Source organism: Argiope bruennichi, chromosome 5 (genome assembly GCF_947563725.1).
Source record: "Argiope bruennichi chromosome 5, qqArgBrue1.1, whole genome shotgun sequence".
In the NCBI taxonomy this organism is placed as follows: Eukaryota; Metazoa; Arthropoda; class Arachnida; order Araneae; family Araneidae; genus Argiope; species Argiope bruennichi.
In genome coordinates, this window is record NC_079155.1 from 27207285 (window position 1) to 27222141 (window position 14857).

At 29.6% G+C, this 14857-nt stretch overlaps 1 protein-coding gene across 1 annotated transcript; it reads right to left on the minus strand.

The window, feature by feature from the left end:
* Positions 1-11016: 11016 nt before the first annotated feature.
* On the minus strand, positions 11017-14238 carry LOC129969674 (uncharacterized). The gene is made up of 2 exons (XM_056084331.1): positions 13930-14238; positions 11017-12212 (listed from the first exon to the last, which is right to left on the minus strand). Exons 1-2 carry the CDS (start codon positions 14159-14161, stop codon positions 12052-12054), a joined length of 393 nt encoding a protein of 130 aa, XP_055940306.1. The 5' UTR covers positions 14162-14238; the 3' UTR covers positions 11017-12051.
* Positions 14239-14857: the final 619 nt, after the last annotated feature.

Sequence of the window (14857 nt, forward strand, 5' to 3'; positions counted from 1 at the left end):
CAAAATATTTTATGGACAAAAACAACAAATATCTCTAACACATTGAATAAATCAATATGAAAGTGTTTTTGCATACGCATATAATTTAATGATCGGTTCCTAGTGCCATCTATCTTGAAATTTTAAAACTATATTTTAAAGGTATTTTTTGCTATATATGACAATAGATGGCAGCACGAAAAAAAAGGAATACTTTCAAACATTTGAATAAATGATGGAATGGAAGTTACGTCTTTATTGGTATAAAAGCCAAACTTAGTCATACTGCACCAAACATATGGCATATGTGAGGGAAATAAGGATGAAGTAAATTTATGATGGAAAATTCTACATTATTTAGTTTTCTCATTTTGACAAAATTGGTTTTCGTGATTAAAAGCAAGTAATACATAATAGATTTTGTCATATGATATAAAAACCTAATTGATTATAAAAAAAAAAAGAAAGAAAGAAAGAAAAGATTGGAGATATTACGACGAAGATTTTCTCCCGTATAACAATAAAAGATAAAATTGTTGCATTAAAAATAATTGACGTCGGAAATTAAAATACTGCATATTCTGTAAAAATGCGTACAATTAAATGTGTGTGGCACGTATAGCATATGGTTACGGTAGTAAAATAGATATTTATGCATAAAACTTGTATACATAATAAAATGACAGATCAATATAACATCCTTTCATCGAATTGGGACACCCAGCCATCTGAACGTTAAGAAATGTAATATTAGTTTCAGTGTTCTAAGATTGCCACTTTCCGATGATTTTACCTCGCTAAGGGGCAAGATGCGGAAGGATGAGAGCATTTCCGGAGTTCTTCATTCTTTGACTTTGATTTTTGCCCTATTAGATGCTATTTTTTTCCTTCCCCACATATATGTGAGTGTCATGTCGTTTCTAAGTGTAATATTTTACTATAACTCAAAATTGCGTATTGATTGATTATATGGCTAGCTCAAGTGGCAAAACATTTTCAGATATGGCACGGAAATTATTTTATATAGGATCATTAAATATCACTGAGATTATCTACCGTTATTAATCTCAAAATGTTATCAAAAAATTCAATAACAATTTTAAAAAAAAGTGTTTTAACAAAGATATATATATATATATATATATATTGTAAAAAATTAAATTACCAAATTTTAAGAACAGAAATTCTTCCATATATTCACCATAATTTAATGATTAGACCTTTCACAGTACATAAAAATTGCTCTAAAGTATTTTATTGTGAATCAGTATATTTTTCCGACAAAATTATGAGTTATCTCCTGTTTGTATATTTCCTAAGTCCACGTGTAATTCTAGTTTACCTTATTTTTAAATATAAACATCTCGTCCTTTCATCTTTCCTCTCATCCCTATATTGAATAAATAAATACATCCTGACGCATGCGCAAAAGTGCGAAATGTTTCAGAATCCTAGAATGAACAGTAATTAGTTATTTCGTTGCAAATTTGTTGTTGTCATATTTTGTCAGTATATTTCCTGATGTGGTATTTAGCATAAAAGTGACTGCATTTGTATAAAATATGCTAATTCTCCTCAAAATTTACTGTTACTAAAAATAAGACGAAAAAAAAGAAAGACAAAATTTAAAGATAAAAATCGATTTTTACTTTCTCGTATATGTAGTATAGAGAAAATCTAGTAATCGTCAAAAAATTCGAACTCGAGTTTTTGACGAATCTCCACGTTTCAGACTGCCTTGAGTTCGAAAAACACATTTTTGGAAGATGTCTGTCTCAAAAACGCATAGATCTAGACGGATGAAATTCGGTATACAAACTTAAAACCAAATTTGTTGAAATCTATTAAATTTTGAGCAAAATCCGTTCAGAGGAAGTCTGTCTATCCAACAGTTCAAATTTAAATTAACACAATAATTACAAAACGAAGAGAGCCTATATATATATTAAATTCGGTTCACATATTTAATATCTACAGTGTTGACACCTATCAAATTCTGAGCTAAATCCAATGAGGGGGTTGATCGTCTGTCGGTCTGTACATTCCCAAACGGTAAACGCGATAATTCAAAAACGCAATGACTTAAATATATCAAATTTGGTGTTGGATTTTGACTTTAAATGTAGTTCATACTTCTGACCGCAAGCCAAAGATTAATTGCTAAAACATTCGCCAAGGATTCTGTGAAAATTGAAGCCAAAGGTTAATATTTCGTGTCTATTGTACTCCAATACTATGCAAGGCATTCATTGGGATAGCATCTTTATTATAGAGAGTATGCGAGAAAGTTTTATAGTGACCACTCCCGCTGATGGGTGTTTTTGTAGTAGTAGTAATAATGAAGTTTAGGTTACAGACCTAAAGTTCATGGTGACGCAAGTTTAATCTCTATATGTCAAATAGGATTAACATTTAAGCGATAAGTTTTTGTAACTTTAAGATACTTATTTTTGTGAAAATAATAATCTTAAATCAAATAGGAAAGAAAATAATTTAGAGTGAAAATTTGACTCCTACTGGATTAATCTCTTGATTTTCGAACTCATTTAACCTCCTAGATTAAATGACGAATTTTGTTAGGAATATTTTTCATCATTTATAATCCATATAAAGAAGAAAGGACAACTTTATTTAATCCTTTAAATTGAATATTATTGCGACTTAGATTTAAATGCTAAAAATGTCATAACTGCATGAATTATATAAAGATTTATAGGAATTGAACTAAAAAAAACAGTTAATACAATTTCATGAATAACTTTTATTTCGAGCTATTTCCACAGTTATCTACAACTGGGGAGGATGTGCGTTTCTTTCTATCAGAAAGTTGGTAGAAGCTTTCACCTCGACTGGATGGAACCGCGACCTTCCTCGACCTCGATGGAAGTTTGGTTCATATCAAATAAATTATATGACAAAAGGGGGGCGTGACATTTTGTGTAGGGCGTTATGAACATTGGATGGACTAATGCCCAGTTGCAGTTGGAAAACTAATTTAAGCAAATCCAAAAAAGCCTTGACTAGTAATTGCAAACTCGTCGATTTTTTTTTCTTTTACAAATAATTCAGTAATATTAGCCAACTTTTTGGAGAATATTTTGTTCACCCAAGTTATTGACTTTTTAGGATATTAAACGATTCATGTGGTATATATATTTTTAAAATTTCAGCTTGTTATTTAGTACGACTGTAAAACGTGAATTTAAATGAATCGTTATAAATTTCTTTAGGTAAAAATTTAAAACTGTATATGCAGCGAAATAAAAGTAGGAATGAAAATCCTATTTCTGAATGAATGCCCAAGAAAATCGAGTTTTTTTTTTTTTTTTTTTTGTAATCTTAATTTTATCACCACAAAGACACGGGATTGAATATTTTTGACTGATGAGTTAGAATTTTACCATGATATTTAAAGCATTGTATATTGTATATTCGGCGTCCTGGCGTCTTTCTCATGATCTGGGCATCCCGGGTTCGAGTCCCGGTTCGGGCATGATTGTTCTTCTGTATTCTATCTGTGAGGTGTGTGAATGTGCCGCCTTGTAAAAAGGAGTTGTGCAAGCGAATGTGACGCATGATTTAGTTAAGTCATTCTCTTGGCTTTAGTTAGCGCTACTGAAAAAACAAGAGACGTTCACTCGGCTTAAATCGCTGACAGATAACTGTCAGCGGGCTTGTAAAGTGCCAAAGTCGCAAAACACATATTGTATATTAGATTTGAATTTTTTTTTTTTTAATGTATAGAAGAGGATTGGATGCTATTGTAAAAGTAATTTTTCGGGATTTTTAAGAAAATTCAAAAGCCGTTTTAGTAAAATTGTTTTGGAAAATATGGTTATCAGTTTCCATAGGCAAATCACATCGATTACTCATCTGGTGACTGTTAAGTCTATTTTCACGGCCGATTTAACTTTCTGTTTGACGCCTATATTTTGATTTCTTTTACGTCTTCTTTCTTCTGGCTGAATGGAGTTTTGGGTGATACGGCGAGTACTCTCCAGAGAATTTCAAAAAATATTTTGCTGTTCAATTACTTATCAAATCAGAATTAAATACAGCTGCAAAAACCAATAAATCAATTTAAAATGTTCTTATAACGATTTGTTTACACTTGACTAATTCCATTCGGCAAGGAGAAATAAGGACGGTTACCATTAGCGTTTTACATATATACAGTTTTATATCAAACTGTCATTGATTATCTGGAATTTCATTAACTCAAAAATATAATATCAAAATTCATAATTATTTTTCTCCTTTCCTGAAATGTTCTCATCTTTATTTTTTATTTTTTTTTGTGTGTGTCCCTTATTTAATATAGCAAACATATTATCTGAAAGAATTTTTAAGTCATTTGTAATTGATGCCTACTGCCTTCTTAGTTGGTGAGGTTTAATTTGAATAACCCTTATATATTCTATTTCTTTATTTTTTACAATATTTTAATTTAATCTTTTTATTTATTTGTACTGCATCAAATGAGTTTAATTTTCTTCTTTTCTTAATTTGCTTATGCAATTGTAAAGAATTTGACCGGAAAATTGCCAGAAGATAGATGTCAGCACCGTATCGATGTAGATCAAAAATCTGATGACATCACTCCGGTAGTATGTTTGGCAGACAGATATTTTTTTCGGCGGGAGTCAGCGTGGTATTGTGCTGTGTGATGTTGTGTTGTGTTGTGTTATGTGGTGTTGAAAGCAAAAGGCATTGATGCCTGGTGATGGTGTTCTATCTTGTGGATTAAGATAATGGTCGTGGGAATGGATTTACAAATATTGTAATGTACGAATTTTCTATTGTTTATATATTGTGAATGTTTTTTTTTATGTTATGTGTTTTATTTTGTGTATTTTGTCCGACTGTGATGTTATAAATAAACAAATTTAGCCTATTCATTCGGCTGTATTTTGACGACATCACAGCAATATAGAAAAGACAATGCTTTTTATGGCAACCATTTGGTACGAATAACACTATTTTTAAGCGATTCTCATTAATTCTCTACCACTGATAAAAGATATTTGAATTTATATTGCTTATTTCTTATTATTAGAGATTTATACATTATATTTTTAACGTTAATATTTACACTTTTATTGCATTCACCCCTCAAATTACTTGTTAAATAAGCGCATTTCAGGTTCTAGCATAATTTTTTTTCTGTTTTCACTTTCTCATATATTTTTCGTATAACATAGAGTAAATATTGTAATCAGCGAAAATTTGAGCCCAAGATTCATCAAAATCTCCATTTCAGATTTCACCGAGCCCAAAAAACGTTTCAAATTATGTCTCTGAAATTATATCTCTGTGTTATCTATAAAAACGGTAACTCAAAAACACCAAAAGCTAGAAAAGAGAATTTGGTACATAGACTTAAAAATAAATTTATGGTTTTCTATCAATTTTTGAAGGAATTCCACTCGAAGGATGACTGTTTGGCTATTCCAGTACTAGTGAATTCAATAACTGCAAAACATGAAGAGCTACATAGATAAAATTTCATAAACAGGTTTATCATTTAAAATGTAGTTTCTTAACCCTTTAAAGGGCCATTTTTTTCTAGTCATAATATGTTAAAATATTTTTAGGCTTGAAATTAGAATAAGAAAAGGGATTCATTTAGTTAATTAGATAAATATAATTTGATTCATTAATTAATTTGGTTAATTAATAATTAAGCAACAAATCAAGACACATCATTTTAGGTGAGATAAAGAACTAAAGCATCTAAGTTTCTGCCTTTCTAAAAAACTTTGTCAGAACTTATGCCAACCTACATAATTTCATAGAAAGATTGATAAATTTGGTGGGAAGCATACTTCCCACGGCCCTAAAAAGAGTTAACAAATACCTGGTCATCTATCAAAGGGCTAACCTTTGTCAGTCTCTATTTTTGCATGTATGTCAACACAGTAACTCATAAATGCAATGACTGATGAAATTTGATATATGATGATTTGTTTTGGCTACAACTGTAGTTCAAATCGAAGTTTCTATCGAAGACAAAATCGGTTTCCAAAATACATATTCGCAAGATGGATTCAATGAAAATGCTAGATTCAGGCCAAAAATCACTATTTCGTAACTGCTGTTCGCTAATGCCATACAAATCATTCGTGACCTTTCCCAAGGTGAAATATTTCATTTTCAAAAGGGGGGGGGTAAGACTTTTATTACAAAGTATGCAAGAAAATTTCTGGAAGACTATTTTCGTTGGTGTACTTCTATACTTTTCTTCCTCTCGTTATATATTTTTTAAATTTTATTTCTGTTTATATTTTATATAAATGAAATATTTTTCTTCTAACAATTAACATGAATCGCAGGGCGCGCGCGTGTGTGTTGTCCTCTCTAGGTCAGATCATTTAACTTTGTATGTGCCACGTTTGACAACTCTTACCTTGGAGGGCGAGAATGTACACCCCAGAGCGATTTTTTAAAATTTAAATTAGGATTTTATAGAATTAAAAATTTAAGCAAAATGTTGGCATCTTCGCGAAAACTTTCAAAAATGTTATAGCACAAAAATTCCTTTTACATAATCTTAAAATTCAAAAACCTTCACAATGACAATTTTTTTTTTTTTGCCTAAAATTTTTCATTTTTTAAATTAATTTTTAAAAATATTTTAAACATTTTATATTAACTATTTCATCCTAGGAGCCTAACTCGATTCGTTTTCATTGTTGCTACTAATATTTCATCCTGGTTTTTTCCTCCATTGTCAAAGATCTCGATACAAAAATTTGGCTTATTTTTTCATGTTGAATAGAATTTCAGTATAAGGCATGGTTTTAATAAAATTTCTTTTAATTAAAATTATTCTTGTATTAAGAAAAATTTAATTTTTGTTTTTAAAAATTATCTTGCATTTTGTTATTCCTTGTTTAAGATTTCATTTTAGAATCTAGTAGTGATAAAATATTTTTACATACGTTCATTTTTAAATACTGTTGCTCTTTCCTGTTATATAATTGGATGTATAGATGTAGACAAGAAATCAGGGAAAAGTATAACAGGAAGGTGAGGGTCTTCAAATTTTGATTACTATGCTATTTTATTTTTATAATATTTTGTCGTACAAATTTAAAAATTTTTTGCTGAGGGATCCATCAAGATTTAAGTTACAAAAAATGTTTAATTAAAATTTATAGCATCCATCAATCCCGACGAACCAAATGGTCTACAAATTGGAAGGGGGCTTTTTTAATATATAATCTGCAAATAAATAGATACAAATGAAATTTTTCTTTTGCTTTTTACATAAATATACAAATTTTGTCAACAAATTTCCATGAAATATGACATATACCTTCAAGAAAAGAAGAAAGTCATTATCAACTTTTCAAAATTTAGAAATTAATTAAAATGTAAGCTAACTACACATTTAGCAAGTTTTTTGAGTGTTATTTGGTGAAAGCTATATATACCAAAAATGTAATCGCGATTTTTATTTTTGGTTAAAAGTCCCAAAATTTACCTTTACAGGTACGCCAATTTCTTTTCCGTAAATCTTTTTCTACTTTTAATAAGCTCTTAACTTTGTTGGAGGTTTTATGTAAAATTTATGTTTGTACTGTTATGGTGATATTCAAACTAATTAATTGTTTCATTAGACTTACAATTCTTCCAGAACATTTTTTTTTCAATGATGAAATAAAGATTAAGACATTGCGACATTAACTCGGCATTTTCTTTCTGTTTTTATTCCATAGCAAACATACTTTTTGATTTTCTTGTGCAGCAATTTGAAAAATATGAATTTGTAACCAGTGGTGTGTGTATAATATGTATGTATGTATGTAGAAGTGGTTGTGACAGTTTCCACGAGATGGCGCAGGCGGCGACAGGGAGAAACTAACTCTAGTGAATATTGAATGAGATTGGAGAGCGCGTGCTGGACTGTTCGGGTTGAATGGCTGCCAACCGTGCTAGCACGATTAGGTGCCCTCACTGTAATATGTACCAAAACTGTAAATATTTACAATAGAATCTATATTTAACCCTAGACACCGTTTCGTTGTGAGTTCTTTCAGAGGATGGACACCTTCGCTCCCATATATATATATATATAAAATACAATTAGTAATAAAAACCAAGTTAGATATCAAAATTAAACCAAATAAAGTAAGAATCCGGCCTGAAGACTTTCTCAAGGATCACCCTTTTTTGTGAGGAATCCATACTGGATTCATCACAGAAAAAATCACTTATTTTGAATCCCTGCCTGAGGGTGACCCTTCAGAAAGTCTTCAGGCAGGATTCTTACTTTATTTGTTTAATTTTGATACTTTTTTTCCTATTAACTTGGTTTTGATTACTAATTATCTAGATTCATCTGTGTTTTAGTAGTAGCTGCATTTGCGTTCTCTAAATACAATGGCGCTTTTTCTGTTCTTTTTTAAATTTTTGTTTGTTTCCGAAATAATTTTAATTTTAGATTGTTTCAATAATAGGTTTTATTACATAATGCTTATATAATATAGTGTCTATTCTCCACCCCTACCCCTAGATGGCACTTTCAGACGGAGTATTTATATAATTCTCATGGTGCCTTTCAATTAGTAAGTAAGACATCATCACTATTCTATGATAGTTCACTAGCCAACTTGAAACTATGTGAAATTTTATTCTTCCATGTTAAGTATGTGTGTGTAATTTGATGTTTTGTGTGTCTTGTGATATGGAATCTAGAAGAAATCTCAATAAAATATGATGATTCCCAAAAGTCGGTGTTTTCCATCTGTACAAGACCATGAGTCTCTCTTCACTACAAATTTAATAAAATCAGTCTGTAGAGGTCATTTCATTTCATTAACAACCACAGAAGTCAATGTTTCTGGTCTGCAAATGCTAATTATTATTCGAATTATCCAAATTATTCGAAAAGAAAGAATAAATTTCGTATTTTTTCGTAATGCGAAATATATAAAGTATTGTAATTGAAAAAATATGTAAAGATACTTACTTAAATCTACACGTTTTAAACTCCCGCAAGCTCGAAAAAGTATTCAAGATATTAATATCTGTCTATCCGTCTCTGAATAGGATAATTCAATAGCTTTTTGAGATAAACTAATAAAATCTGAAATGCGGATGATTTCTAACAAAAAAAAAATCAGTGCCTTAAATAAATGAAACAATCCATGATATTGTTTCAAAACGAAATTTATAAATGTCAAATTATTCTTTCAATTATATGTTTTAAATAAAACGTTTGAGTTAGTTAGAATAATAAATCAAGAAATGCCATAAAATGGAATTCTGGATATTGTGCGGATTGTTATGCACGAGGATAAAACCTGGGACCTTGTGGTTCGCAGTCCAGTAACATGACCATGATACAAAAGCAATTGCTCGTGCAGCGTAGTTGTTAACTGGCTTATAAGCTATTCACTGCAATATGAAGAAAGATAAGCAATTAATCTGAAATTAGATATTTGATTTAAAAACGAAACAAAATCTCACACCAGGACACCCATAAAAAAGAAAGTCATGTTTATTTAAAAAACACAAGGCGAGGAAATCTGACTGTACAAACAGTGAACATAAGGAATATATGTATGTATATATTATGTACATATTTGTGTTTATTTTCACACAGCATGACAAATGAAATGAAAACAAAGATGGTTTTTGACTTAAAAAAATGACTCGGTTATATGACAACATTCAATTTCAAAATACATCACTGGAAAAAAAAATGAATAATCAATTGTTTAAAAAAAAAACACATTTCTTCAATCAACATTAAAATGTTGAGCAAAAAAAAAAAAAAAAAAAAAATCTGTTACAGACGATTTTTACAACCTACTTACTGCTTGATAGAATCAGTAAAAAAGAATTATCAAATTAATGAAAATAAATACTTGATTGTAACAGATACCACAAACAAATGTTGAAAAGTAAACGAACTCTAAACAATAGGATATGTGAACTTACAAAGTTTCTATATAACAACAGCAAGTCGGGATTTTTTTTGTATAAAATACTGATATTTTGGGACGGTTTCTGCAATCAGCCTTGCTTTATAAAGAAAGAGAACGAAACGGTGAATGTTGTATTGCTCTTCAATATCAGTGAAACATGACTACGTTTATTTTGAACTTGGTGAAAGTTCTCGTTTCAGAGTGTCCCCACAGCACCTTATATAAATAAAATGGCATGCCAAAACACAATCGGATTATTTTATTTTCACAGCATATGCACCAAAGCTACTCAAAATAGAACACCTCTTTTTTTTTTTTAATATTATGGACGGTAGAGTCTTGCAACAATATGAGCCGTAAATACTCACTTCTGTTCTAGTTTTCTCTTTCTCTGCATGTTTGGTCATGTTTTCCTTTTTGCTGGCTTAGGAACTAAGGTAAACCATAAATAATATCCACCTTTACATCCATGTTGTATTATGTTTGCTTTACCTTCCCTGTATAGTTCAGTATTTGGAAATAAAGTTAAAGAAGCATGCATTTCGAAGCGATTTTAGATTAGTTCATTTTGCCTTGTATCATCCATGGCTTGTGTCCTTTGCTTCTGCCAGAACGTTATTCTATCCTAGCGTTTAAAAAATAAAATCACAATGGAAAAAAATCTTATTGCTTAATTGTATGTTTTTTTTTTATATATATAATTCATTTTATGTGAATGAAATTTTTTCTTGTACTCACATCAATTCTAAAATTTCTTTCAAAAAAATATTTTCTGACATCCATAGTTTCCAATTTGTTATTTGTACATCACAATAGATATTTAACAGTTTGTTCTTGAATAAAATGCTTCATTGTTATTTACATTTAACATTAATTTTATAATACAATTTTCTTTCATAATATTGTTGAATTCGTTTAAGGATATTGATTATTAATCAATATATCTTTAAAAAAAATTATCATATATGCTTTTACAGCAAAGCATTGTAAGTTAATACAATTTTCTACACAATATTATTTAATCCATTTAGAGATATTGATTATTAATCAATATATATATATATATATATATATATATTAAAGCAAATTTAATTTAATTACCATATATGCTTTTACAGCAAGCATTGTTAGTTAATATTTATTTAAAAAAAAACAATAAGTGCTATTCTTTAAAACTAAAAAAAATGTGATTAAATGAAATTGAAAACACATAGATCTCAAAGAAAAATGATATTTGAGTCTTTGTTGTGACTTTATCACAGTTTATACATATAAGTTAAATAGATAGGCTGTACCAATTTTACTTTCTCAACAATATGAGTATTCCAAACAACTCATCTACTTAACAATGTTTAAATTCAATAAGTATATAAGTACATCATTATTGCATTGTTGAATATTGATATATTTTGGTTTTAACGAAGAAATACGAACAATATAATAATAGTTTTCATTTTAACTGTAACTGTAAACTTCTCAAACACATGATAAATGCCATTTTTGCACTGACTTCAATGTACTTTGACACCAGACAGCTATCTCTCATAAGGCAAAGGATTATCAGTCCGTTTATGAAAGAAAACTTGAGATCCACATTTTCATCTATATTTTTTTTATATATACATTGCTTATGAACTATGTACACTTTACTCCAGACTCGTAATATCTGGGATGGGATGCATTATAAACTTCATTTTCCTGTTCAAATAAGAGACCAACATGACTTTGTGCTTCCACAAACTTGCTGCGTCTGCTTCTAGTCCGTCTCCAAGTTCGATCCTGGAGATGGGAAAGCAGTTCTTTTTATTTATTAAATGCTATATTTTTCCTTTACTATTAAATACCCTAAATGTCCTTATGTTTCCCCCATGGATTTGTTCTCATTGTCTTTGTGTGAGGCATTTTGCGATGAATATACATATATCCATCTTCAAAATTCGAATGGCAAGAAAAGTATCTTCAAGGCTTGTTCCATGTACAACACACACACGGAATGGCGATATAAACAGGCTGATTAACAACAGCCTGGCACCTTATTTATTTACTATTTCATGTTTCTTTGAAGACAAGATTCACTTCCCTCGCATATCACAGTTTATACCAAGTGGTCTTCGAAAACAGACCCGGCAGTTTCAAATCAGACGATGATTTCACGAATCACTCTACGAGATCTAGAATTAGGTGTGGAGTACCCACTCTCGTGGCTTTCGTCGAATGACATAGAGATGTGTTGAGTCTTGTCCTCCTCACTCATGGCGTAGGGGTCAGGCAGACCACTCACATCATAGTAGGGGGAATCTAAAAGGAAAAACAGTGTTTTTTTAGAATGTGTAATTAGCACTAAACTTCCATATTAGTACAAAATGCTGAAAAATATTGTTTTGATACCTTTATGATATTGTTCAGCACTGAGAACAATGAATATGTTGCGATGGGCGAAAACCGAACTCGCAACCTTTGGGTTCGTAGCCGAGTAACATGACCACAAGACAAAAGTAATTACTCGTGTCTCGTAGCTGTTATCTGGCTTATAAAACAAAAATACATCGTAATAATATCGTGTGATAATAGGAATTGTTCGATATATTCACCGTAATCAATTTTCTGAATGCTGGATAATATTCTGAAGATAAAGCATTAATATTGTCAGGTATTTTGTGTTAATAGGTTTATATAAAGCAGCACTTTTTTTTAAAAAAAAACTTAGATAGCATAGTAAACATTTGTCTGCTTGTATCTAAAGTGAACATTAAGACATATCTTTTGTTTAAAATTAAAGTAAATTCTTAATTTGGATTACTTCATTTAAATTTTAAAATAAAGTAATCCAAATTCCTATTCACAATTTTTGCTATGTGTTAAGGTTTGCTATGTGTTCACTGTAGATAATTTGATGAGCTGTAATGGTTTAAAAAAAAAAAATTTCGATTCTTTTTTTCCTATTAATATCCAAGTAAATTGTAAATCAAAATTCTTATGAAAAAATACAAACTTTTGAAACCAAGCCGAATTATTATTAAATATAATAGTAAAAGCTTTTTTCCATTCTTTTTACAATTTTGCACATTTTTGTAAACGTGCAAGATTGTTCATCCATTTTGCCATAATGAATGATAGATTAATCTTTGATATATATAATATCAAATTATTATTAAAATTTTTTAACTTATTACTTCTAATTAATTTGTATATAATTATGAGTATGTTGTACTTTAAAAACATGTAAATTATGGTAAAATCTTATTACAGTATAAAATACACATTTCTAAACATCTAATAAAAATTTCATTTGCATAATGTCCAATCTAATTGAGGCTCAACAGCTAATTAAGAAACTATTACAGTTAGACCTATATTTCTAAGAAAAGATGCTTTAATAAAAATTTTATATACAAAATGTCCAATCTAATTGAAGCTTAACAATTAATGATGAAACTAATAAGGATAAACCTATATTTCTGGTTAAAAGAAATGCTCTAAATGAAAAAAAAATTATATTTAATTAGTTCCTCCAGCTTTATTAATTATGTTTAATAAAATATTTTTGAAGGGTTAACAATTTCAAAAAAGAAAATTCAACTCTTTTGCTGCCACAATTGGCTAAATTATGAAGATTTTAATGTTATTATTTTAAGCCAATCAATTCCTCTGTCAAGGAAGCATTATATATTGATTGGTTGCATCCAATCCATCACAAAAATGTTTAAAAATTGCTTAAAATAGTCAATCAATCTCTCAAGATTTCATTTATTAGGAAGTTAGAGTTACGATTAAAGTGACATCAATACAGAAGATTGTTTTCCTAAGCCTTCCAATATAGAAGATTGTTTTCCTAAGCCTTCCAATATAGAAGATTGTTTTCCTAAGCCTTCATCAAGTATGGATAACCAGATATTTTGAAATTACCATTTTCATGTAATATTAAACAATTAATATAAACTCTAAATGTTTAGGAAAGAAAATAAAGAAATTAAATGTTTTCTTATAATTAAAAAAAAAAAAATTCGAAACTTACGTAAATGCTCCCTGTTTTTCATGTTCATCATTTCTTCTGTGAGGGGTTGATAGTCTTCAGGATAGAAATAGCCATTGGGCAGCCTTGAGTCATATGGCTGGTAGGATCCTTCAGTGCCCATGTCATCAGTAGGTTTCAGCCAAGGCTCGGAATGATCCAGAGCACTGCATGGGCTCTGATCAGGATCAGGATTGTACATCATACCTGATTCAGAAGGAAAAATCAGTTTCATGCAAGTAAAAACATAAAATTATTTTTGAGAGAAAAAAAATTATATTTTTCATTCACTCTGTCCCTTATACTATTATTAATATTGTAATGTTTAGAATGAGGTTCAGTAAATAAACGGTTATCTAATAAATAATCTAAAATAAATAAATTTGAAAATATTAACTAATTTCTAAAATAGCATAAAATAATGACCACACAAATCTTAAATTCTCTTAAAGGAAAAACTGAATAATTATGATGTACTTTAATAGTTCAATAGCAATAAGTAACACTCAGTATTAATATTAATAATCTATTGAAATGAATAAAAATATGTTCTTTGAGTGATATAAGATTCCTATAATCAGTGGTGGATTTAGACATTTTGCAGTTCCTAAACAAGTGTGCATTATGAAATCTGAAATTTAATAAATTGATCAGTTTATTTTCCCATTGTTAACCTAATAACATTTTAATAATTTATTTGAAATTGGTTATGTTTTTTTATTTATTACTAATGACTATGGAGCACCTGTGTTATTCAAGGATATGCCTTATATTTATAAATACTGTAATAAGTAATTGAATATAATGAAACAGATAAGAACTTCATCAATTATACTTGTCAAAGTGATACCAAAGTCATGCCAAATGTCCTCCCGCTGGTGTGGTGTGACGTGGAGAGGGGAGTGCCAGCTCAAGTGTCTTCCTCGTCATC

Coding starts and splice junctions, on each gene's coding strand:
- LOC129969674 (XM_056084331.1), bottom strand. CDS start 14,161: ATGAAACTGATTTTTCCTTCTGAATCAGGTATGATGTACAATCCTGAT. Junction 12,213..13,929: donor GAAAAACAGGGAGCATTTAC/GTAAGTTTCGAA, acceptor TTTTCCTTTTAG/ATTCCCCCTACTATGATGTG.